The following is a 23,598-nucleotide window of genomic DNA, read 5'->3' on the forward strand; positions in this document are numbered from 1 at the left end:
AGATTTTCCAGGCAAGAATACTGGAGTGGGTTGCCATTTCCTTCTCCCGGGGATCTTCCCAACCCAGGGATTGAACCCGGGTCTCCCGCATTGTAGGCAGATGCTTTTGCTGTCTGAGCCACCAGGGAAGCCCCAGCCTTTGGCTAAGTGTTGACTAAATCAATCTCCTACAGTGGTTTATGATTAGAAGAGATTACAAGTGGGAATAAGAGTGCATATGGTAAGGGTCTGGTAAGGGTCACAACAAAAGCAGGAATCGAGTGTTCTCTTAGGGGACCCAGAAGGAAAAGACTCAGTTTAAAGAATTCCAGGCTGGTTTATTTTGGCCTTGGTTATAATTGGAAAGTTAACTAAGAATTCTAGAATTTCGAGGTTTTCTCTTTTCATTTTCAATTCAACTATGAAAAAGTAAATCTACACATTAATCTTTATTTCCAGTTCCAATTTATGTTTTGATTTTCTGTGTTCTTTTTCCAAACACTCAATATGTCTCATTCTCTTCTATTGACATGATCACGTCCCTTCTCCTTCAGAGCCAGACATATTGACTGAGGGCATCAGTTTCCTCAACCCTCTCCCCAGACTTACCCCCACTCCTTCTGGCTTCAAGACCTATTATTCTGTAAAAATACACCTTACTGAACTTACTAGTGTCTGATCTCTGTGTCACTAAACCCACTGGGAGTTTTTCAGAAATTGACATAATTGACTACTCGTGTCTTCTTGAAATACTGTTTTACCTTACTTCAGTTCTCTTGATTCAGCCTGACTAACAAACCACATCTTTGACAGCTCAGATGTCTCAATGGTACTGTATAATTCTCAGAACTGAGCTTGTGATTTTCCTCCCTTAACCTGGTCTTTTTCCATTATTTACCTACTTTATCTCAGTTTCAGGATCAGAAACCTTGAGGTCATCTTTGTGACCTCCATCTCACACCCTCTCCCTCTCCTATCCATCTTGTAATCCTGTCTGTATGACCTAAATATCTCTCCTGTCAGTCCACTAATCTTCCTCTCCATTATCAGCCCAATCACTGTCTTTTAAAAGCCTGGATTAATCTGCCTGCATCCCTTCTGTTCCCATTACAACTGTTACCCACACAACCCTCAGAAGTGATATTGACAAAACAGATAAGGACCAACTCCTTCATGTAATCCATCTGAAGGTGGGCTCTACCTTCAACCTTTTCAATAGCCCACCTCTATTCCTTCTCTCTGGCTCCCTCAGCCTGGGTTCATGCAGTGTTTTTGCCATAGAGATGTTACCTTTGTTGTGTCTCTACTTCACGTATTTTTGTCTCCCTTCAACTAGTTAATCACACAGCTCTCAGATTTTTTAGAGCAAGCAGGACTTCCTTTGGAAGACTTTCCCAAGTACTTCAACTAATTCTAAATGAAATTCACTTAGAATATTACGTTGTACGCATGATACCTACAGTTTTGGACTCTTCATGAAGGCAAAAGACAGTGAAGTCGCTCAGTTGTGTCCAGCTCTTTGTGACCCCATGGACTGTGGCCTATCAGGCTCCTCCCTCCATGGGATTTTCCAGGCAAGAGTGCTGGAGTAGATTGTCATTTCCTTCTCCAGGAGATCTTCCCGAACCAGGAATTGAACCCGGGTCTCCGGCATTTGAGGCTTTACCGTCTGAGCCACCAGGGAAGCCAATTTTAAGTGGCTTAAAGGCTTGAAGGCAAAGGTTGTTCCTAATTCACCATTCTCATCCCAGTGCTTAACTCTGCTTCTGCTACTGCTGCTAAGTTGCTTCAGGCATGTCTGACTCCCAGTAAATAGTAGTTGGATTAAGGAAATCAATGAATAAACTTAATGGATTGCTGAAAGTTCATTGTTTTAACTACAAACACATATTTTTCTATTTAATTTATGAGTCAAAGAGAAATTCTGTGTACTATTCTGAAGTCTAAAGATAGCTGATTTTGATATTTAAAAATGATTTCATAATTCTAAAGTAAAATTTTAGGATATATATATCTGCAATTTAGTTATAAATGTGTTTAAAGAAAATTTCTACTTCACCACAGCATCCTCAGACATTTTAATAATGAAATATTCTCATAAATTTATATTATAGATGGAGAAGAGTTTTAACTTAACTGAGTTTAGGGTAGCAATGCAATGTAACAGCCAAAGCAATTTCCCCAGATAGAGCTTAAGATGTGGTTGTATTCTATCAAATTAATTATCTCGTATTGAAATGTTATTGTAGTACGTGTGGATGACCTCTTTAAGCTTGAAGGGAAAATATGCAAGTGAACAGAGGTAGAAAGGAAGTAAAAATTTGTTATATAACAGGATATCTGAATAAAGCTAAACATCTTTCATTATGTAATATTTTGGAAATTGGCTATTTGTATTAATATGCTAAAATCTTAACTTTTTTTTACTCATAAATGTCAAAGATGTATAGAAAGCAACATATATATTTTTACTAATAAAATATTTAAAATATTTGTGAAAGTCAAGCTACTTATTTTAAACAGTAATTTAATATATTTTTCTTCTCTTTTACTGAAACCATGCTTTAAATAGAAGGCTTGTTTTGTTTTTGTTTGATTTTGTTTTTTTCCCCTTTTTTCTGTTTTTGCTTTCCTCTTGGCATTCTTGCAAGTTTTCTTTTAACTTCTTCTCAGGGAAGCTACCAGATAGCTGGTGTTTTTGCCAAGGCTTGATCTGTGACTTCCTTTCTGGTCAGGCTTTCTGAATTAGTCCTCCACACTCTCCTGCTGTAGCATCTCAAAAATAGGAATTGGTTGCTCCATGACACATGTACCTTCCTACCAACACTTGCTCTCAAGAAATCTTTTTCATGTGTATAAATGATACCTGCATTCACCTAGGTGCCACAAGCCAAAGCTATGGAGTCATCTTTGACTCCTGTTTTTATGTTATACCTATATCCAATCTTATCAGTCATATATCTACAAGATACTCCACATCTAACCACATCTCACTGGCTCCACTGCTTTTACCCTAGTCTTTGCCATGGAGTATTAACAACCTTCTAAGTGGTCCCCCTTTTTTCTATGCCTGATGCAGTCAGTTTTCCGGTCAAGATCTCAGTTTTTTGTTTTTTTTTTTTTTTTTAAAAATATGTGAGATCATGTTGTGCTTCTATCTAAAATCCTCCATGGTGTTCTGTTCTAGTTAAGAGAAATTCCAGGGCTTGCTTCAGCAGCACATACACTAAAATTGAGATGATGCAGAGAGGATTATCATGGCCCTCACACAAGAGTGACATACATTCATAAAGTGTTCCATATTCTGTGTAGTTCCCAGAGGCTGTTCGGTGGCTTTGCTGGTTAACACCAAGGAAATGCTACGCCTCAAAGCAACATGTGACATCTAATGCTGAAACTGTGATTTTTACTACCAAAACAAAAAGTTAACTCCAGACTCCTTACAGTGACTACTTTGCCCTAAGCAACCTGATCACTCCAGTGTCTCACACTCATTTCCTGTGATTCTTCGTGGAGTTTACTCCCCTGCCGCCATATTGGTTTTCTTGTTAGGCTCTAATGTTCCAAACATGCCACGTCTTTGCATGGTTCACTCACTTCCTTTACTTAGGTTGCTTTTCCAGCGTCAGCAGAGACTTTTCTTGATGACTTTCTCAAACTCCATCCCACCCCTAGTGTGTGTTGCTGTCTCACATTAGCCTGTTATTTTTTTTTACTAAACTAGTTTAGACCGACGGTGTCACTGCTCCTGTGTGAACTACCATTCCACCACTAGAGTGTGAACTGCAGGAGGGCAGGAACTTCATCTTAATTACCAGGACTGTAACACAGCATGGTACATAGCAGGAGCTTAATTCATTTCTGTGTAGTGAAATGCCACATCTCTGACGAATTCCCTTTCCAGTGGATGAAGTTGTTCTGTGTGCTCAGAACACTTAGTTTGACACTAACACAGCAGTATTTTTTTAATAGTTTACTTTAGGTATGTACTTCCCTCTGCATCAGTCTTAAGATCCCAGAGAAACAACCCTCTCATTCACCTTTGAAATCCAGCAGTAAAATGAGCCAGTATTGATAGAGGTAGTGCTAGCCTCCTCTTTCATTAAAACAATAGTTAACTAGAACATAAGCAGCATCTTACAACCTGCTTATTTCATTTAGCAATGGATCATGAAATATCTGGTGGTTTAAATACTTTCTACAAAATCATTTTAATAGATACATATTTCCTTGAAATGGCATGTGGTTAACCAAGTCTATGCTGGTAGACACTGAATTTGTATAAACAATGCTGTAATGAAAATAAATAGCTACCTCTTGGAATTTACAGGTATTTCCTTAGTACAAATAACAAGAGATAAAATTGTTTAGCCAAGTGTATCTGTGACTTAAAAGTTTTGAGGCATAACAAATTGCTTCTAGGAATATTACTGTCTTTTTCTGTCCTTTAGCTATGTGCTAGCTGAGTGCAGTTTCTAATGAGCCATCAGGAATACTGAGGTCTGTAATTTGGGAGCAATGTTTCTAATAGATGATTAATATCTCAATGCATTAATTTACCTTTTAGGTAAATTGAATATTGAGTAAATGTAACATGCCTTTTTTAGGGATATTGACCCTTATATTTTGTTATTAACAAGCTGCTGATTTGTGCCTGTTGCTCAGGTAACACGTTTGGCATTGAAGCCAGAATACCAGCTGCATATGGCTGCTGCACTATAACTTCTTCAAATGAAATTCAGTCTGCTGCAGTCTTTTATCCCACTTTGTCTGCCATTTCATTTCAACCAGTTTTGCGGCCTCCTCCCGTCCAAAGGTTCACCTAAATCTGAAGGCTTATTGGTATTCAGAAAGCTAGGAAGTGATTAAATGCATTCTTTTTAATGACTGAGTAATACTCCATTGTGCATTTGAATCAGTTCTAATGAGGTGGATGAAACTGGAGCCTATTATACAGAGTAAAGTAAGCCAGAAAGAAAAACACCAATACAGTATACATCAGATCAGATCAGTCACTCAGTCATGTCCGACTCTTTTCGACGCCATGAATCGCAGCATGCCAGGCCTCCCTGTCCATCACCAACTCCCGGAGTTCACTGAGACTCACGTCCATCGAGTCAGCGATGCCATCCAGCCATCTCATCCTCTGTCGTCCCCTTCTCCTCCTGACCCCAATCCCTCCCAGCATTTTCCAATGAGTCAACTCTTCACATGAGGTGGCCAAAGTACTGGAGTTTCAGCTTTAGCATCATTCCTTCCAAAGAAATCCCAGGGCTGATCTCTTTCAGAATGGACTGATTGGATCTCCTTGCACTCCAAGGGACTCTCAAGAGTCTTCTCCAACACCACAATTCAAAAGCATCAATTCTTCGGTGCTCAGCCTTCTTCACAGTCCAACTCTCACATCCATACATGACCACAGGAAAAACCATAGCCTTGACTAAACGAACCTTTGTTGGCAAAGTAATGTCTCTGCTTTTGAATATGCTATCTAGGTTGGTCATAACTTTCCTTCCAAGGAGTAAGCGTCTTTTAATTTCATGGCTGCAGTCACCATCTGTAGTGATTTTGGAGCCCAGAAAAATAAAGTCTGACACTGTTTCCACTATTTCCCCATCTATTTCCCATGAAGTGGTGGGACCGGATGCCATGATCTTCGCTTTCTGAATGTGGAGCTTTAAGCCAACTTTTTCACTCTCCACTTTCACTTTTATCAAGAGGCTTTTGAGTTCCTCTTCACTTTCTGCCATAAGGGTGGTGTCATCTGCATATCTTAGGTTATTGATATTTCTCCCGGCAATCTTGATTCCAGTTTGTGTTTCTTCCAGTCCAGCGTTTCTCATGAGGTACTCTGCATATAAGTTAAATAAACAGGGTGACAATATACAGCCTTGACGTACTCCTTTTCCTATTTGGAACCAGTCTGTTGTTCCATGTCCAGTTCTAACTGTTGCTTCCTGACCTGCATATAAATTTCTCAAGAGGCAGATCAGGTGGTCTGGTATTCCCATCTCTTTCAGAATTGTCCACAGTTTATTGTGATCCACACAGTCAAAGGCTTTGGCATAGTCAATAAAGCAGAAATACATGTTTTTCTGGAGCTCTTCTTGCTTTTTCTATGATCCAGCGGATGTTGGCAATTTGATCTCTGGTTCCTCTGCCTTTTCTAAAACCAGCTTGAACATCAGGAAGTTCACGGTTCACATATTGCTGAAGCCTGGCTTGGAGAATTTTGAGCATTACTTTACTAGCGTGTAAGATGAGTGCAATTGTGCGGTAGTTTGAGCATTCTTTGGCATTGCCTTTCTTTGGGATTGGAATGAAAACTGACCTTTTCCAGTCCTGTGGCCACTGCTGAGTTTTCCAAAGTTGCTGACATATTCAGTGCAGCACTTTCACAGCATCATCTTTCAGGATTTGGATACATATATATATATGGAATTTAGAAAGGGGGTAACGATAACCCTGTATGTGAGACAGCAAAAGAGACACAGATGTATAGAACAGTCTTTTGGACTCTGTGGGAGAGGGAGAGGGTGGGATGATTTGGGCGAATGGCATTGAAACATGTATAATATTATATAAGAAACGAATCGCCAGTCCAGGTTCGATGCAGGATACAGGATGCTTGGGGCTGGTGCACTGGGATGACCCAGAGGGATGGTACGGAGAGGGAGGTGGGAGGGGGGTTCAGGATGGGGAGCACATGTACATCTGTGGCGGATTCATGTTGATGTATGGCAAAACCAATACAATATTGTAAAGTAATTAGCCTCCAATTAAAATAAATAAATTTAAATTAAAAAAAAATAAAGAAAGCTAGGAAGGAAGCTGCCCAAGTCAACCGGGTCTGAGCTAATTCCTCACCCTGAAGTATGATGGCTCTGCAGTGGGACCGGGGATGGGTTTCAGGGAAGCCTTGTTCAGGTCTGGGAGTTGTGTTTCTGGGCACCAGCCTTGCCCAGGCAGGCCCCAGAGCCATACCTCCCTGCTGAGGTCTCAACACTTCTTCTGGATGCTACCCTTGTCCCCACTGGCTGCCCTTAATTTGACATATGTTTAGGCTTAATGACATATTCCAAGTGTCTATGAAGTGGCTTCTGCTTTGGGACATTTAGGAAAGAGATCACAAAAGACCTGAGAATTATAGAAGGTGAAACTTGAGGGATAATTCAGTGAGAACCACAAACTATTATCATTAACCTGTTTAGCCACATTCATTTTGGTTTTTTTTTTTTGTTTGTTTGTAGCATTATTCTACTATTTTTAAAACTTTCTAGAAGAAATAGTATTCTGCCCCTAAAAAATGAATGTCATCATCAGATTTTGGGTCCCTGATGATTTGATGGTAAATACTGTAGTAGTATAATAATAAAGCATTTCATTCTGAAGGTTATCATTGTCCTTACCCCTTCACTTTGCCTTTCATTAGGGTTACCTCTGGCTGATTATGCATAATGACTTAGAGAGGGACTTTAGAACTAAATGGTTTGATGTAAATCATCTTCATTAGTAAGATTTAATTCAATTGTTAGATTTTTTTTTAATGATCTATTTCTTATGAGGAGAAAATGTTTTATATCCTGAAGACACTTCATATATAAATAATAATGTTAAGATGTACTGTCAAGCAATGCTTCTTCTGTTTGTAAATGAGGACCTCCACAAATTATTTTTCCAAGGCTGTTTTATTGCTTTTCCTCTTGCACTCAAACTATAATGCAGGTGCAAACAACATATTTACTAAACTATGTATAAGCTTTTTGGCTTCCCAGGTGGCACAGTGGTAAAGAATCCACCTGACAATGAAGGAGACGCAAGAGACGTGGGTTCAGTCCTTGGGTGGGTAAGATCCCCTGGACTAGGAAATAGCAACCCACTCCAGTATTCTTGCCTGGAAAATTGCATGGACAGAGGAGCTTGGGACTGAGCATGCACACACTAAGTTGCATATATGCTTTTGCATGCTCAGTCGTGTCCAACTCTTTGTGACCCCAAGGACTATAGCCCACTAGACAAAGATTCCCCTGTCTATGGAATTCTTCAGGCAAGAATACTGGAGTGGGTTGCCATTCCCTTCTCCAGGGGAGAACCCAGGTCTTCTGCAGTGCAGGCAGATTCTTTACTACCAGGGGAGCCCATATAAGCTTTTAGATCCATTTTATTGGCTGCTTCCCGTTCTTATTTCTTGTCCATGTAGATACACATTTGAATGAGTGACCAACAGTTACCATTGTCAGACATTCCCCCAAAATAAACGCTAAATGTATGAAAGTGACTGCAGGATCACAATTGCAGAAAGAGACTCTTCTACAGTAAACTTAAAGCAGCATCTAAATAGGAGTAGAGTGACCCAAGGAAAATCCTCTGGTTTATTTTTTGTATTATTCCAACTGATGTTACTGGGTTGCCTAGTTGACTCAGTGGTAAAGAATCTGCCTGCCATTGCAGGAGATGCAGAAGACAGGGGTTTGATCCCTGGGTCAGGAAGGTCCTTAGAGAAAGAAATTCAACCCACTTATTCTTGCCTGGAGTCCCATGGACAGAGGAGCCTAGAAGGCTGTATAGTCCACGGGATTGCAAAAAAGTTGGATACGACTGAACACCCATGCCCACAACTGGTGTTCCTACCAATGCTGAAGACACAAGTAATCCCTTATTGGGATATAAATATTTGGATGAGAATCAGGCTAGTCTGAGGACCACTTTTTATGGTTTATCAGGAGGCTTGGGTTCAATCCCTGAGTTGGAAAGATTCCCTGGAGGAGGGCACAGCAACCCACTCCAGTATTCCTATCTGGAGAATCCCCATGGACAGTGGTGCCTGGCAGGCTACAGTTCATGGGGTTGCAAAGAGTTGGACACAACTGAGTGACTAAGCACAGCACAGACCTTAGCTCATGTGACAGTTTCCATCTGTAAAGTGGATAAATTACTGCTTTATTCATAGCTCTGTAGTTTACTGAAAATGTGACCACGTGAATAACTAAAGAGTTACTATATGCTATTAAGTTATGTACAGGAAAATAGTGGTGGCCTGTTCATTTGTTGACTGATCATTATATTTATAGAATATTTGGATGACTATAGAAGAAAAAGTAAAGTCTTAAGGGAGTAATCTAGTTTAGAGGACAAGATTAGTATGCTACTTACGTTACAAATATATATATGCAAGAATGTAGAATCTTGATATTTTCAGGTCATTCAGTAAAATAGCAGTTCTAAGCTATGACATCAAAACACACTTGTGTGTAGGGTGGTAGATATAATGAGTGATTTGCTACTAAAAATAAGTAAAAAAATTGGTGTATGATTAACTTTTTTTAAAAAATGAGACAGTTCAAGCTGAAGCCATTGATAGTATATAATTCTCTCATGTTTAATATTCCTGAGTGCTTCCTTAAGCAGGAGCTCCAGGTTTGGGAGGAATTGTGTATGTGTAAATATTACTATGTAAGTATCTATTTTTATATTCCTTTATTTCATAGTTGGAAAAAGCATTGATCAGCTGTCAAAAGAGATGCTGTTTACCTTGTATACCTGCTCAGGTGGGTGCCTGTTTCTGAGCAGGGAACGTAGCATCCAGTTTAATTAGAAAACAAAATAAATGTGCTGCCAACTAATCATATGCTGTAAAACAGGCTACCTAAACTTTACTGAATGTTTACATTAATGTTTTACTGCTGCCAATCAGAAGAGGACCTGACCAAGCCTAGTTCTGATTGAGGATGCTTTTTTTCATGAATTTAAATGATACTAATCTTGAGTCTGTGTTTTTCATACTCAGTAAAGTGCTGCAAACTTTATAAGTAAGTCAGGAAATCTGAAATCTATAGTAACATTGAAGATGTGAGCTGGAAGAGTCTTTTATTGGAGGAAGGGGAAAGTGATAGGAATGGGAGACATTTTAAAGGAAAAATTTGAAGTTTAGTTTCTACCATGACATGAAGTTCTACAAAGTGTTTTTGAATTTTGGTAATTAGGAACCAGATAGTGGGCCTTCAAGGTGGAAAGAATGATTTTTTTTTTTTTTTTTTTGAGGAGATAGGAGAAAAATCAAAGAATGTCAGAGCTTTCTATGCTGCCAAGTAAAAACCCATCTTTCTCCTTTGATCACTGTTTACTCAAGTGCCAAATTATGAGGAAATTAAAAATCTCAGACGATTATATAAAATTGCTGAAACCGGTAATTTCCAGTTGACTTAACGATTTTTAGCAACCCCTCAAAATTGGTATTATGTTAATCTTTCCAAGTGAGGAAAAAGAGGTTCAGAGATGTTACAAAAGATACTCAGCGTCACACAGCTAAATAAACTGAGGCAAAAAGATTCAAACAGAGGCTTGTTCAGCTCCAGGCCAGATCCCTCAATGAGAATCAGAGAAAGTCATTGTTAGCCCTCAGTTCTCTGCGGCTGACTCCCTTGCTTATTGGGTTACTTGTTTTCTATGTACTTCCTGCAACTCGGACTTGCAAGGGACACTCTGTGTGGTTCACTTGAGTGGTTATATACTTACTACTTAGTACAGGACAAGGAATTCAATAAAATTTTAACTTAAAAAAACAAATGAATATGCCAATAAGTATGGACCTGGCAGTGGAAACTGAGCCACTCCACTCACATTTCCCTTATTTGTCACACTGACCACAGGCCCTTTTTCTTGGTTTTCTCAAACACCACAAGTGTCCAAACACCCCAAACAATACACGCAATGAGTAAGGATGGTTGATATGAGGGGTTTTGTATAACCAGAGGCTATTCCATAATGCTTGCTTGTAGAAATGCTGACATAATCTAAACGATGCCAAGAAAAAACCTGCTGAGACATGATTTTTTCTTCTTCTCTACTTTTTTAACCAAAGTTCCTCTAAAACAGTAATAGTGAAAAGAGTAAACTTGATTAAACTTAGTGTTACCTCCCTACTACCCTTCCTATGATCCAGTGATATGTGTGTTTGGTTGGCTTATGCGTCTGGCTGAATCTTGAATTTTATATACTCTCCTGACACTTTTATTTTCCATATAATTTGGCACTTGACTAAAAAGTGATCAAAGTAGAAAGATGGGTTTTTACTTGGTGGTTTGCTACTTCCCACAAAAAAGAATGTTCTGTCCTTTAATATATTTGTTTTGCATCTAGGAGGTGGTAGGGCTCACTGTCTTTTAATCACTGGGTTCATTTGAGTAACCTGAGATGACTGGCCTTTGAATTTTGATTTATTTTTTAAACCTATATACTGTTGCTTTAGCTCAGTCAGTAAAGAATCTTCCTGTGATGCAGGAGACCTGGGTTCAGTCCCTGGCTCTGGAAGATCCTCTGGAGAAGGAAATGGCAACCCACTCCAGTATTCTTGCCTGGAAAATCCCATGGACAGAGGAGCCTGGTGAGCTATAGTCCATGGGGTCGCAAGAGTCGGTCATGACTGAGCAACTACACCACCCCACTGCTGCTTGGCCAGTGGAGTGTACACGTGAGGATTCTACTACACTGCTTACTGTGACAGTGATAAGTGAGCCACTCTCTTCTCTTCTGTCCTTAAAACTTAAGTGGAAGAAAGTTCACAGACGCCTTTATGTTTTTGTATAAAACTTTTGTCCAGACTCTTTACCAATGATAGTTTTCATTTTGTATCTTTCTTTTATTATCTTGTGCAAGTTCTTCCTATCTTATTTTCCAGTGATGATTTAAAGACTGACCAAGTGTTTTGAGGCTCTGAATAAAGCAAGATACAGTCTTTGTCATTCAGAACTCTGTATTTTATTGCATACTATGTACGTATATATATATATGCAGAGTACATCATGTGAAATACCAGGCTGGATGAATCAGGAGCTGGAATCAAGGTTGCTGGGAGTAATATCAACGGGTTCAGATATGCACATGATGTCACTTTAATGGCAGAAAGTGAAGAGGAACTAAAGAGCCTCTTGATGAGAATGAAAGAGGAGAATGAAAAAGCTGGCTTAAAACTCAGTATTCAAAAAACTGAGATCATGACACCCGTCCCATCACTTCATAGCAAATGAAGGGGGAAAAAGTGGAAGCAGTGACATTTTATTTTCTTGGACTCCAAAATTGCTGCAGATGGTGAATGCAGCCATGAAATTAAAAGATGCTTGATCCTTGGAAGAAAAGCTATGACAAACCTAGACAGCATATTAAAAAGCAGAGACATCACTTTGCAGATGAAGGTCTATATATTCAAAGCTACGGTTTTTCCAGTAGTCATGAATGAATTCACATGAGCGTTGGACACTAAAGAAGGCTGAGCACTGAGAATTAATGCTTTTGAACTGTGGTGTTGGAGAAGACTCTTGAGAATCTCTTGGACAGCAAAGAGATCAAACCAGTCAATCCTAAAGGAAATCAAATCTGAATATTCAATGGAAGGACTAATGCTAAAGCTGAAGTTCCAGTACTTTGATCATCTGATGCAAAGAGCCAACTCAATGGAAAAGACCCTGATGCTGGAAAAGTTTGAGGGCAGGAGAAGAAGAGGGCAACAGAGGATGGGATGATTGGATGGCATCACCAACTCAATGAATATGAATTTGAGCAAACTCCAAGAGATAGTGGAGGACAGAGAAGCCTGTCCATGGGGTCACAGAGTTGGACACAACTTAGCGACTGAGCAATAACAACACTCTACAAATAAAATAAGTTAACATTTATTATAAGCATAGAATATGCCTATCTACTGTAACAACTATTCATGTGTATCCTTTCAGATAAATCTGTAATTGCATGAAATAGATTTTATTATCATCATATTAAAAAATAATAAATGCTCGTTTTAGAGCAGTTTTAGGTTTACAAAAAAAAATTGAACAGAAGATATAGAATTGGTATATAGTCTCTTATCCTCCTACACTTCTCTGGTTGTGTTAACTTGAAATTCTCTTGTACATGTTACAACTGATGAGCCAATCAGATCAGATCAGATCAGTCACTCAGTCATGTCTGACTCTTTGCGACCCCATGAATCGCAGCACGCCAGGCCTCCCTGTCCATCACCAACTCCCGGAGTTCACTCAGACTCATGTCCATCGAGTCAGTGATGCCATCCAGCCATCTCATCCTCTGTCGTCCCCTTCTCCTCCTGACCCCAATCCCTCCCAGCATCACAGTCTTTTCCAATGAGTCAACTCTTTGCATAAGGTGGCCACAGTACTGGAGTTTCAGCTTTAGCATCATTCCTTCCAAAGAAATCCCACGGCTGATCTCCTTCAGAATGGACTGATTGGATCTCCTTGCAGTCCAAGGGACTCTCAAGAGTCTTCTCCAACACCACAGTTCAAAAGCATCAATTCTTCAGCGCTCAGCCTTCTTCACAGTCCAACTCTCACATCCATACATGACCACAGGAAAAACCATAGCCTTGACTAGACGAACCTTTGTTGGCAAAGTAATGTCTCTGCTTTTGAATATGCTATCTAGGTTGGTCATAACTTTCCTTCCAAGGAGTAAACGTTTTTTAATTTCATGGCTGCAGTCACCATCTGCAGAGATTTTGGAGCCCAGAAAAATAAAGTCTGACACTGTTTCCACTATTTCCCCATCTATTTCCCATGAAGTGATGGGACCAGTTGCCATGATCTTCGTTTTCTGAATGTGGAGCTTTAAGCCAACTTTTTCACTCTCCACTTTCATTTTCATCAAGAGGCTTTTGAGTTCCTCTTCACTTTCTGCCATAAGGGTGGTGTCATTATTCCTTAAAGGCCATAGTTTACATTAGGGTTCACTCTTTGTGCTGTGTATTCTATATGTTTTTGACAAATGTAGAATGACATGTTATCTGTCATTACAGTACTATACAGAATAGTTTCATTGCCCTAAAAAATCTTCTGTGCTCCACCTGCCTTGTTTTTTTGCAATAGAGAAAGTTATAACTAATAGATTTTCGAAATTATTCTCCAAGGGTCATTTAGCTACAAAAGTGTGAGAGCTGCTCTGCCTCCTGAAATCTGTGCTCTTAACTCATATCATAGACTGCCTAATTCATCAGAATTATTTAATCACTTAGGGGATCCTATCTTGATAAGATTCTTGCTAATTCTTACTAACTTCAACAAAGGGTAATATGTATAGCAAGTATTTTGCTTGTGCTTTCCTTTGAAGTTAAAACACTGTGAGAAATCTCGCAGGAGAATTTTTAATGTTTAATTATTGGATATTTGACAAAATGTTTCTTATAAATTAAAGAGGAGTTATTGACATAAGTAGCATTAGTAAAGTGAAAGAGAAAGTCAGTGGTCTGATCATATAGTTATCACTAGCTGCTGGAATAATGGGTGAGTAAAAGAGCAATAGAATGAGCTCTTTAAGCAAAATGAATACACAAAAAGGAGAGGTCTTTTGGAGACATGAGTCAAAGTTGCATAAAATGTAGAATATTAGGTTAATCATATACCTCTATCTTTGGAATAATTACCTCCTTAACAGTGGTTTAAAAAATATGTATGTGAAGGGGAAAGAAAAACATCACATGAAGCTAATGTGGTACAGTGTATGAATTAGAAGGAACCATCAGATAAGATTGTTTCTCTTTCTTTAGACCCACAGCTTCCAGGCATCACCCATGACTTGCTTCCACCCAGTTAACATGGATCTTCATTTTACCCTTGACATACAGGACAGGGCTTTTTTAGGAAGCTTCTTCTTTGGACTTTTCTCTTACCTTGAGTCACCCCCTTTTTGTTACTCTGTAGGCAGTTTTGGTTCAGAAGCTACAATACGGCAAAGAATGTCTAGTTTTAGAATCTGCCTGGATTATGCTATTAATTCATGAAAAATCAGTTTATTACATATAAGCCTTTGCTCCTACTTTTTGCTTATTTTCGATATTGATGCTAATGTTTACTTAAAACTGTAGATAGGAAGAAGATCTAGCTTTAGACAAAATCCTGATTTACATATGTTGTAGTCCTGAGTGACAGCAGCAAGGATAAGCAGTATTTGCTTGAGATGCAACAAATTGTGACTTAGTTTCTTCCTATATAAAGTAAACATTAGGTCAAAATCATCTCAAAAGCTAAAATGATCATCATCCTTTACAAGGAAGAATGAATGAATGAATGTTGACAATGTAAATTGAAGGGAGAAAATAAAATAGAAAATGAAAACACATTTCCCACCATTCCTTAAAACTCATCCTTTTGGTTTCCATGAAACCATTTTTTCCTTTTTTTCTCCTGCTCTCCTGGTTCTTCTTTGTGACATCTTTGATGGACTCACTCTGTCTCTTCTTCTAATCTTGATGTTTTCCAGGATTCTGACTTCAGTCTGCTCTCTCAACACATTCTGCTCGATCATCCCATTTAGATAAAAACAAAGCACTGCTTTTTGATGATGCATACCAGGTAGACATTAGTCTACTTCATATGGGCTCAGGGGGTGAAGAATCCCTCTCGATGTGCTGCTGAATCATCCATTTTCTCTGTTTTTCAAGGGTCGTAAGAGTGAGGCTGAAAAGTTCTTCTTGAAGGCTATTGAACTGGACCCCACCAAAGGAAACTGTTACATGCATTATGGTGAGTGCTTGATAGTTTTTTCCATGTCCCCCACAATTACAATGAATGCTGATATGAGATTCAGGTTGCACTGATAAAGAACACTTTGAGAGGACATTGCCTTCGCCATTGCAGATATAGCCTTGAGCTGTATTCTTGCCTTCGTGTTCAAAGCAGTCATGATACCAAGGGCTATGCCTTATATTTTAGTTATTTTCATAGGACTTCAGTGGTGAAAGGTATTTTCAGTCCCTCCCCACCCCCAGCCCCCAGTTCAGTTTGGGGTTTAAATGAGATCTCAGCAGCAAATCATCTCACTCCTTGCCTGATGCATGATATATAATTAAAATATTAATATTAGTTCTCTTTTCATTCTAAATGATAATATATTGCTCACTGAATGTAATATTTTGAAGTTTTAGAGGCTTACTTTTTGGCCACAAAATCTTGGAAGATTTGGAAGTACCCCAGCCTCTAAAGGCCTGAGATTGGGGTCAAGAATAAAAACTGTAGACTATAAAGGATGTGTCTTTCACTGGGTTTACCCTCAGTTTATCTTAACCAGTCCAGAATGAACTTATGTAACAAATCTGTTACACTCCACATTGTCCTTAGTAGTGAGTCATGTGTTCCGTGAGGCAGTGTATGTAGCTGGTTTGGTATCGGGTAAAATGTACTGATTTCTACCTTATTTGCATTTGCAATAGCTTTCAAGGAGCTGAAAAGCATTTACTTTTGCTGATCCCTTGGAAAAAGAATTTTTTGACCATTATTGACTTTGATGTGTTAAGTTATTATCAGGTAGTAAACTTAAAGATGAATAGGAATGAAATATCTTGAGGAAATAAAACTAATATATTTGTATAATATTAAATTCCTTCTCCCATTTTCCAGCTAGTAAAAATGAATCAGTGATGGGCTATCACTGATAGCCCATTTTTCACTGAGTGTGGAAAATGAAAATTTTGAAATGGAGGATACACTTAATTAACCATCAGTTCATTTGTTTATTTATATTGTGTGTATATGTTTATAAATGTGGGGTTGTGATGATATTTTATCTTTTCAGCATAGCACAGCATGTAATTTGATGCAACTAACTGCATCACCACCCCTGACTTTCTTTCACAATGCAGTTTTATTGCCATGTTAAGATAGTAGTCAACTAATTTAAGTTTACTGCAGAATTTAGTTTATTTTTTCAGGTTTTCTTATATGAAGTGTTTTAAATTAGGGTTTTCACATGCATACTATTTTGGGTACCCCTACTGAGCTAAAGTAATTCCCTGATTATTTTCTTGGAGTGCTGAAGGACCTCTTGTCATTTTATGAAATAGATTTTTTTTTTAAATCCTATCTTTCTGCTTGCATTTTCTGTACCTCAAACTAATTCTACTTACTGCATCGTCTAAGCTTCTTTCCCATAATTTTATTATATACTTTAGATTTTTCACAACCAATTCCTTTAAACTTCATCATTGCTTCATTTGAAATGCCACTAGGAAAAAAAAACTATTAATTAATTTTAAGAGTTAGCTCCCTTATTCTGACTTTTCTGTCTTTACCCACTACTAATCTTTTAATTTATTTTTATGTTTCAATATTCTCCTGAATTTTTTTTTTTTCCTGGGGTGGTAATAGGGAGTATTACTTGCAAGAGAAATTTTTGGATTTAGTTTTAACAGAAAATGAAATAGATTCTTTATTGTGTATGTTATTAGAAAAATAGTGATAAATGTTCTATAAATGAATGTGTAAAACTAATTCTTCTTAGTACTCTTTGGTTATTTAAAATTTTTTGGCATATAGCCATTATTAGAAGTACATTTGTTTTCTAAGGGAGGGATGACTGCATAATTAAATATGCTTTTATGGATAGTTTCAGTATTTTTCCCCACTCTGGGATAGGAAATGGAAAGGAGTCAAAAAATGAGGCACCAAAAAAGAGTAGTTAAGGCAAAAGAACTACAGACAGACAGGAAGCCCATAACTGACTGCCTGATATTCCTATCTCACTGTGCTCAAGTTATTTTAAAATGTACATTTAAGGGAATATTAACGTTTTTATTTAAAAGAAGTCTGCTTCAAATGAGTAAAATTTAGAACTGAAAAGTTCTTTTAAATTTATCTAATGTAACCTCTGATGTACAAATCAGTAGATTGAAACCTAGGGAGATGAAGGTTTTGCCTAAGTTAATTGTAAGTAACTAAATTTTGGGTCCCTTGATAGCTGTCATTGCTTTTCTCCTGTAATACATATTCCATTTCTTTTCACAACGTTGCTAATAGACACAGTTAGATAGACCCAAAGCATCTATTGTAGACAGACACAAGGTGACTGGGTAGGTGGATGGGTATTTTGGATTTGTCAGCCCTTCTGTGCAGTTTTAGAACGTCAAATTCATATAAATCACAACTTAAAATTCTTAGCGGAGTTTTTATTAATTTTAATTTGTATAAGATGCAAAGCACTGTTGTGTTTTCAGAATGGAAGTTGTGCTATGTAGGTAATAAATAGGATGCTGTCCTTTTCAGAAGGTGACGTGATAGGAGGTAGAGTTCAAGAATTCTTGAAACCAAATAGGTGAAACATCTTTGAGGAGGTGGTATTTGAAATCCAAGCTGATATTTTAAATCTTGCAACTCTTTGAAGAGCCAGAAAGGAGCATTTCAGACAAAGAAACAAAGTTTAAAGGTCACAGGCAAGAACAAGCTTGTGTTCACAGCAAAGAAAGAGGCTACTATGACCAGAGCTTATTAAACCTGATGGAAAGGTGGGAGGAGATGAGACTGGAGAGGAGGCAGAGCTAGAGCCCCCAAGGCCAGGAGGCTTTTGTAACCAAGCTAAGGAGTTCACTTCTTATTTGAAGAGCAATGGAAGGAACCATGTGGTAAGACAGGATTAGAGAAGGATCAGAGTAGCACAGAGAACTCGATTGCAGTCTCACAGGCGAGAATGATGGTGGCTGAGGCTGGAGAGTGGTTGTGGGGACGTAAATATTTATAATGAAATTATACGTTTACCTTCCTTAGAAAATTCTGAGGTAACTAACAGGAAGGACCTATTTTTCATTTTTGCACCGTCGATATCCAGCATATTACCATATCACAGTAATCACAATAAATGCTGAGCTCGGTCAGTTTTAGACTTGGACACAGGTTCCAAAACTGACTGAAAATTTGTTATGTTAAATTTTGTATTACTCTTTGTCCAAGAAGATGCATGCTATGGCTTTTATATCACTTTTTTTCCCACTTACTGGTTGTGAATATTCTTAAGGGTATTTATTATGCCCATGGATTGAATGAATAATGACACGTCAGCTTAAAAATAAAAGTTTAAATGAAATATTAATGTTGAATGAATATTTGCATAATGTAAATGAAATGTTAAATGTTGTTTTGAGTCTTTTTTTTAATGGTTTTGCAAATGATAATGAACATGCCAGAGTGGGTGAGTTTTGTTCTATTGGAAACTTGCCCTGCCTGCTGATTGTGGGTTTTTTTTTTTTTTTTAGCTCATTAATGGTACAGGTGACTTTGGAATATGCCATCCAGTTGGGACTAGACAGAGGATATTATAGGAATTTATAGTGACTGCAATGGCAATTAGAAGGCAATATTTAAAAGTGTTATTATAATGTTATTTGTGTTTTGAACCCACTAGTTTTATGCCTTGGGTGAAGGGATTGCATTAGAGATTGCCATTTTTTCTTCATGTTGACTTTCAGGAAAGAAAGCTAAGAAGATCTATAAAACTGGTTTAATAAGTTAGTTAAAATGTAGCCTATGTGGTACGTATAGTCTCTGGGATTAAGATTCATCTGTAAAGTGAAAATATTGATATGGGCTTCCAAAGTGTTTTCCAACTCATATTTCACATTGTTACTAATATATACTTAATTTCTCACTGGTTTTTCATCAGAAATTTTAAGGAATATAAAAGAAATAGGTTTCAAACTATGCTATTGGTACTAATATAATATATTCATGTCTCATCAAACTTACAGTGAACTTCCATGTCCACATAAAATAAATCATATCTGGTCTTTATAGAATTTAATTTATTACTAAGTGAGCATTTGGTGCCTGGATGTCTCTTCTGTTCCTGTTAGCGAAGGGATTCTCCATAAATTTTCTTTTGGCTCCAACAGGAAGCTTCTGCCGAAAGAATGGTCAAGACAAGTCCCTCCTTGTTTCTTGGTCTTGGTTTGTGTTTTAAGGGATTACTGGAAAACCATTTTGTCAGAAAGAATATTTTATAATACATACTAGTAAATTTGATGTAAACTGAAAAACTAAAATCAGTATGTCTGTTATAAGATACCTACTATGCATAAGTCTGGGACAGATGTCAAGTCATTAGATATTAAGCACCAGAGCATAAAAAAATTAAAAGGGAGCAGATTGTGACAAATTCTAATGAGAACTACTTTTTTATGTAGATCTTGGGTGGTTCTTGTTTTCCTATCTATCTCTTAACCATATGTTTCTAAGAGCAAAGACTTTAGCCTCCTTTTCTTTATTATTGATCCTTTCTCTTGGTGATGTTCATTTCCAAGGATTCAGCTATATAATTATGAGTCCTTTTTAAGATTTAAAAATTTTATTTTATTTACCTGTTTGGCTGTGTTGGGCCTAGTTGTGGCATGCAGGACCCTTGATCTTCATTGCAGCACGTGGGATCGTTAGTTGCTGCGTATGAACTCTTAGTTGTGGCATGAGGGATCTAGTTTCCTCACCAGGGATCGAACCCTGGGGCCCCTGTGTTGGGAGCACAGAGTCTTAGCCATGGGACCACTAGGGAAGTCCCTATAGTGACCCATCCTGATCTTCTTCCTCCAGCTCAATATATATCAGGCACCATAAGTGTTACCAGACTCAGGTCTGACTGCTTGCTGCTCAAAAACCAATACTCCAGAGGCATGTACTGGTAGAAAGGGAAAGCTGCTTTAATCAGAAGGCTGACTATGTGGGGAGAAGGCAGACTCATGTCCTGAAAGCAGCTCAGAAGATTCTGCTTAGCAGTGATAGGTTTTAAAGGCAAAAGACGGAAAGGATCTCTGAGAATCATCAAGGCAAGAGGTCAGGCTCTGCATCTTTTTCCATTGCGTGCAGCCTAGCTGACTCCTTATGATCTCTTCAGATATTCTCTTGCCTGTGTTTTCTGCCTACAGAATTGCTAAAGGGGCTGCTGGGCATAGAAAGCTAGTCATTCTTTAACTATTTAATCATTCATTCTTCTTTTAATCTAGGGAAAGAATCAACAGGTTAGGCAATGTGTTGTGGGCATTCAGTAGAGCATAAGTCAGGAATTAGGTTAAATGTTCTAGTGATCTCATTTCTATAAGGTTTAAGCAGAAAAGAAATAGACAAACAGGAAAGGGGCAAAAGAGTCTTACAAATCCCCATTTGTCAGACACTATTCTGTCTCCATGAGATTAGGGGTAAAAGTCTGTCTTCTGAAATTTCATGCTGACATAAGGGCACCGTATTCTCAGAGTAGTCGATGTTGACATATCTCTGTAGCATGTCTTTGCTGGCAAATCTTAGTTGCCTGCTTACATATATGAGCAGAGCAAGCTACAATTATTTTGACACCCACAGAGTTATAAATTATTATGAACAATAGTGTTAATTCCTTTCTCTCAAGGCTAGTTCTGCTCAAGATAGAGCAGCTTATGCCATGGCTGCAGTCTGGTCATCATTCAGTTAGCTTTCCCCTCTGGTAGTAGTTATAGTTGGGGCTTTTCTTATGGCTCAGACAGTAAAGAATCTGCCAGCAGTGTAGGAGAGACCCAGGTTCAGTCCTTGAGTTGGGAAGATCCCTTGCAGAAGGGAATGGCTACCCATTCCAGTATTCTTGCCTGGAGAATTCAGTGGGCAATTAGTTATAATATCTGTAAAACAACTCAAAAATGTGTATCAGAAACTGAAAGATTCTATGACTGTATTGTCCTGATCATTAACTACTTGAGCTTGCTCTTTTGTGACTCAGGAGACTTAAGAAACTTGAACTTTTCTACAAACAAGAGGCAAGGAGGATGGAGAGATCCTTGTGCTTGGGTGGGGGTTGGGAGGGACAGCAGGATTCTCCCCAGTGTCATAAAGGTACAACGGGGAATAAGACAGACTCCACTGTAGACTGAAAACTGGAAAGGGAGGCACAAGTGATAAAAAGAATGATTTAATTATAATTACAATTGGTTTTTAAAAGGAGACACGCTGTCAACTAGGGGGACTTGACCTGGGTGGCTGGGGTACAGGAGAGCTATGCCCGATGCATGTAAATGATAAGTAGCAGTTCTCTAGGCAAAAGTGTAGAAGAGAGAGGATGCAATGAAGAACATTAAACCAAAGAAAATGCTTGAGGCAGAGGGCATAGCATGTGTCTGGGAATAGTTCAAGGATAGAACTAGAACCATAGTTAGATGCTAAGGAAACGTGGAATACACATCCAAACTGAAGTACATCCAAATTATGAGAGCTGGTCATTTTTCATCCTGGGCCTACAGAGAAGTGTGAAGTTTTTTTAAGGCTATAATTATGTTGTTGTTGTTGTTGTTTTTTAATCATTACTATCAACAAGTTTAGAATCCTGAGAACTTATTACATTTGTCTAACATTTTCTGATCTTACCCAGTGTTTTCTGACCCTGAATTGTTTGGTCATTATTTAACCTCTGTGAGGTAGGAATGGATTGCAATTACATTTGGCTAAGACAGTAGAAGTTCAGAATTTTCAAGTGACTCTCAGATCAGAAATTTTCAACATATGTCCATGGTAGGAGAAGAACTTGAAAATCCAGCTCTTTCAACTTTTAAGTCCAGAACTTTCTACTGTTACCATCGTAGACTATTTTTCTTCAGAATAATTTATATATATTAAATTTCATTTTAAAAAGTAGTCGCTTTTTAAATAGTTAAAGGTAGAAATAATTAAAACATCGGGTTTGATTTTTCATCAGTGAACACTTAAAGAAGCCTGAAAACTATTTAATGGGTTGAATTGGTGAGAGGCGTGTGATTGCTTTTATTATTTGTAATTAAAATAGAATATGACAGTGAACTGAAATTGGTTCTGTTGTAGCATTTCATTTTTAATCACTTCAGAAATTATGAGTAATTTTAAAAATTAAATAAGGAACTAAATAATGGTATTTTCTTGATTAAAAATGAATATACATTTTTAACCTTTGCAGAAATTACATGGAGATTCCAATTATGTTCAGTGCTTCAGACTAAAACATTTTGCTAAAATATCCATGTTTTGTGTGCCTTCATTGCTCAAGGACAGTACAGGAAGTTCACAGGTGTGTAATTAGAACAGGATTTTTCTAAATGTTGTTCCAAGCAATTTACTTCTTGCCTAAGATTTTTTATTTTTAAATTCACTTTTATAGCAATATGTTTAGTAATTTAATATAATTTAATCTTCATACCGGTGTACATTTTATGTGAGATACTCTCCAGAGACTTTTAGAATTAAAACTTTCCCAGGAGTAAAATATGAAGAAATAAGGAAAGAATTAGCTAAACTTACAAACCAAAAATAAAGGAAAAATTACATGATTTATGTGTTTCAAAAAAAGAAGACAGTTAAAGGACAGTTACATGGTAGGACGTAGTTTACTTAGAAGCAAAAGGTAAAAGATAGGGCTACTAAGATGTGAGAAACTCTATAGAACTATGAGTAAAACAGAACTAAGACTAAGGGGTACAGTAAGAATAACACATAATTCTCAAAAGAAGAAATATAACAAGTTTTAAAAGATAGGTAAACATACCATTTCATTAGAAGTCAAATTCAAGTAACAATGCATTCCTTTCAGTTGTTCTAGCGTGTATTCTCAGTAATTCTTCTCTTGGTAATATATCTTAGGAAAATACTAATTTTTTTCTATGTTTAAGGTTATCCACAAAGTAATTGGAGCACAGCATTGCTATTAGAGGAGAAAAATTTTAAAAGTATCTAAATGCCCCAAAAAGGAAAATAATTAAATAAACTACGGTTATTCCCTTTTGAGGAAATATTATAAATACTAGGTTAAATTTATAAAGAATAATAATAACAGAGGCAACTATATCTATTATACATTATGGTACATAAA

The 23,598-nt window shown here is 37.6% G+C and overlaps 1 protein-coding gene and 1 pseudogene across 2 annotated transcripts in view; both read left to right on the top strand.

The window, feature by feature from the left end:
- The window catches only part of TMTC2 (transmembrane O-mannosyltransferase targeting cadherins 2), a 422,587-nt gene that overhangs the window by 317,186 nt on the left and 81,803 nt on the right, over positions 1-23,598 (top strand). For both annotated transcript variants that reach the window (XM_002687180.7, XM_059886837.1), the window contains one exon: positions 15,428-15,509. In XM_002687180.7, coding sequence (XP_002687226.1) covers positions 15,428-15,509 — 82 coding nt within the window. The remainder of the gene's footprint in view (positions 1-15,427; positions 15,510-23,598) is intronic.
- Positions 3,186-3,286, top strand: LOC112446850 (uncharacterized; annotated as a pseudogene).

The sequence above is a fragment of the Bos taurus genome, chromosome 5 (genome assembly GCF_002263795.3).
Source record: "Bos taurus isolate L1 Dominette 01449 registration number 42190680 breed Hereford chromosome 5, ARS-UCD2.0, whole genome shotgun sequence".
Taxonomy (NCBI): Eukaryota; Metazoa; Chordata; class Mammalia; order Artiodactyla; family Bovidae; genus Bos; species Bos taurus.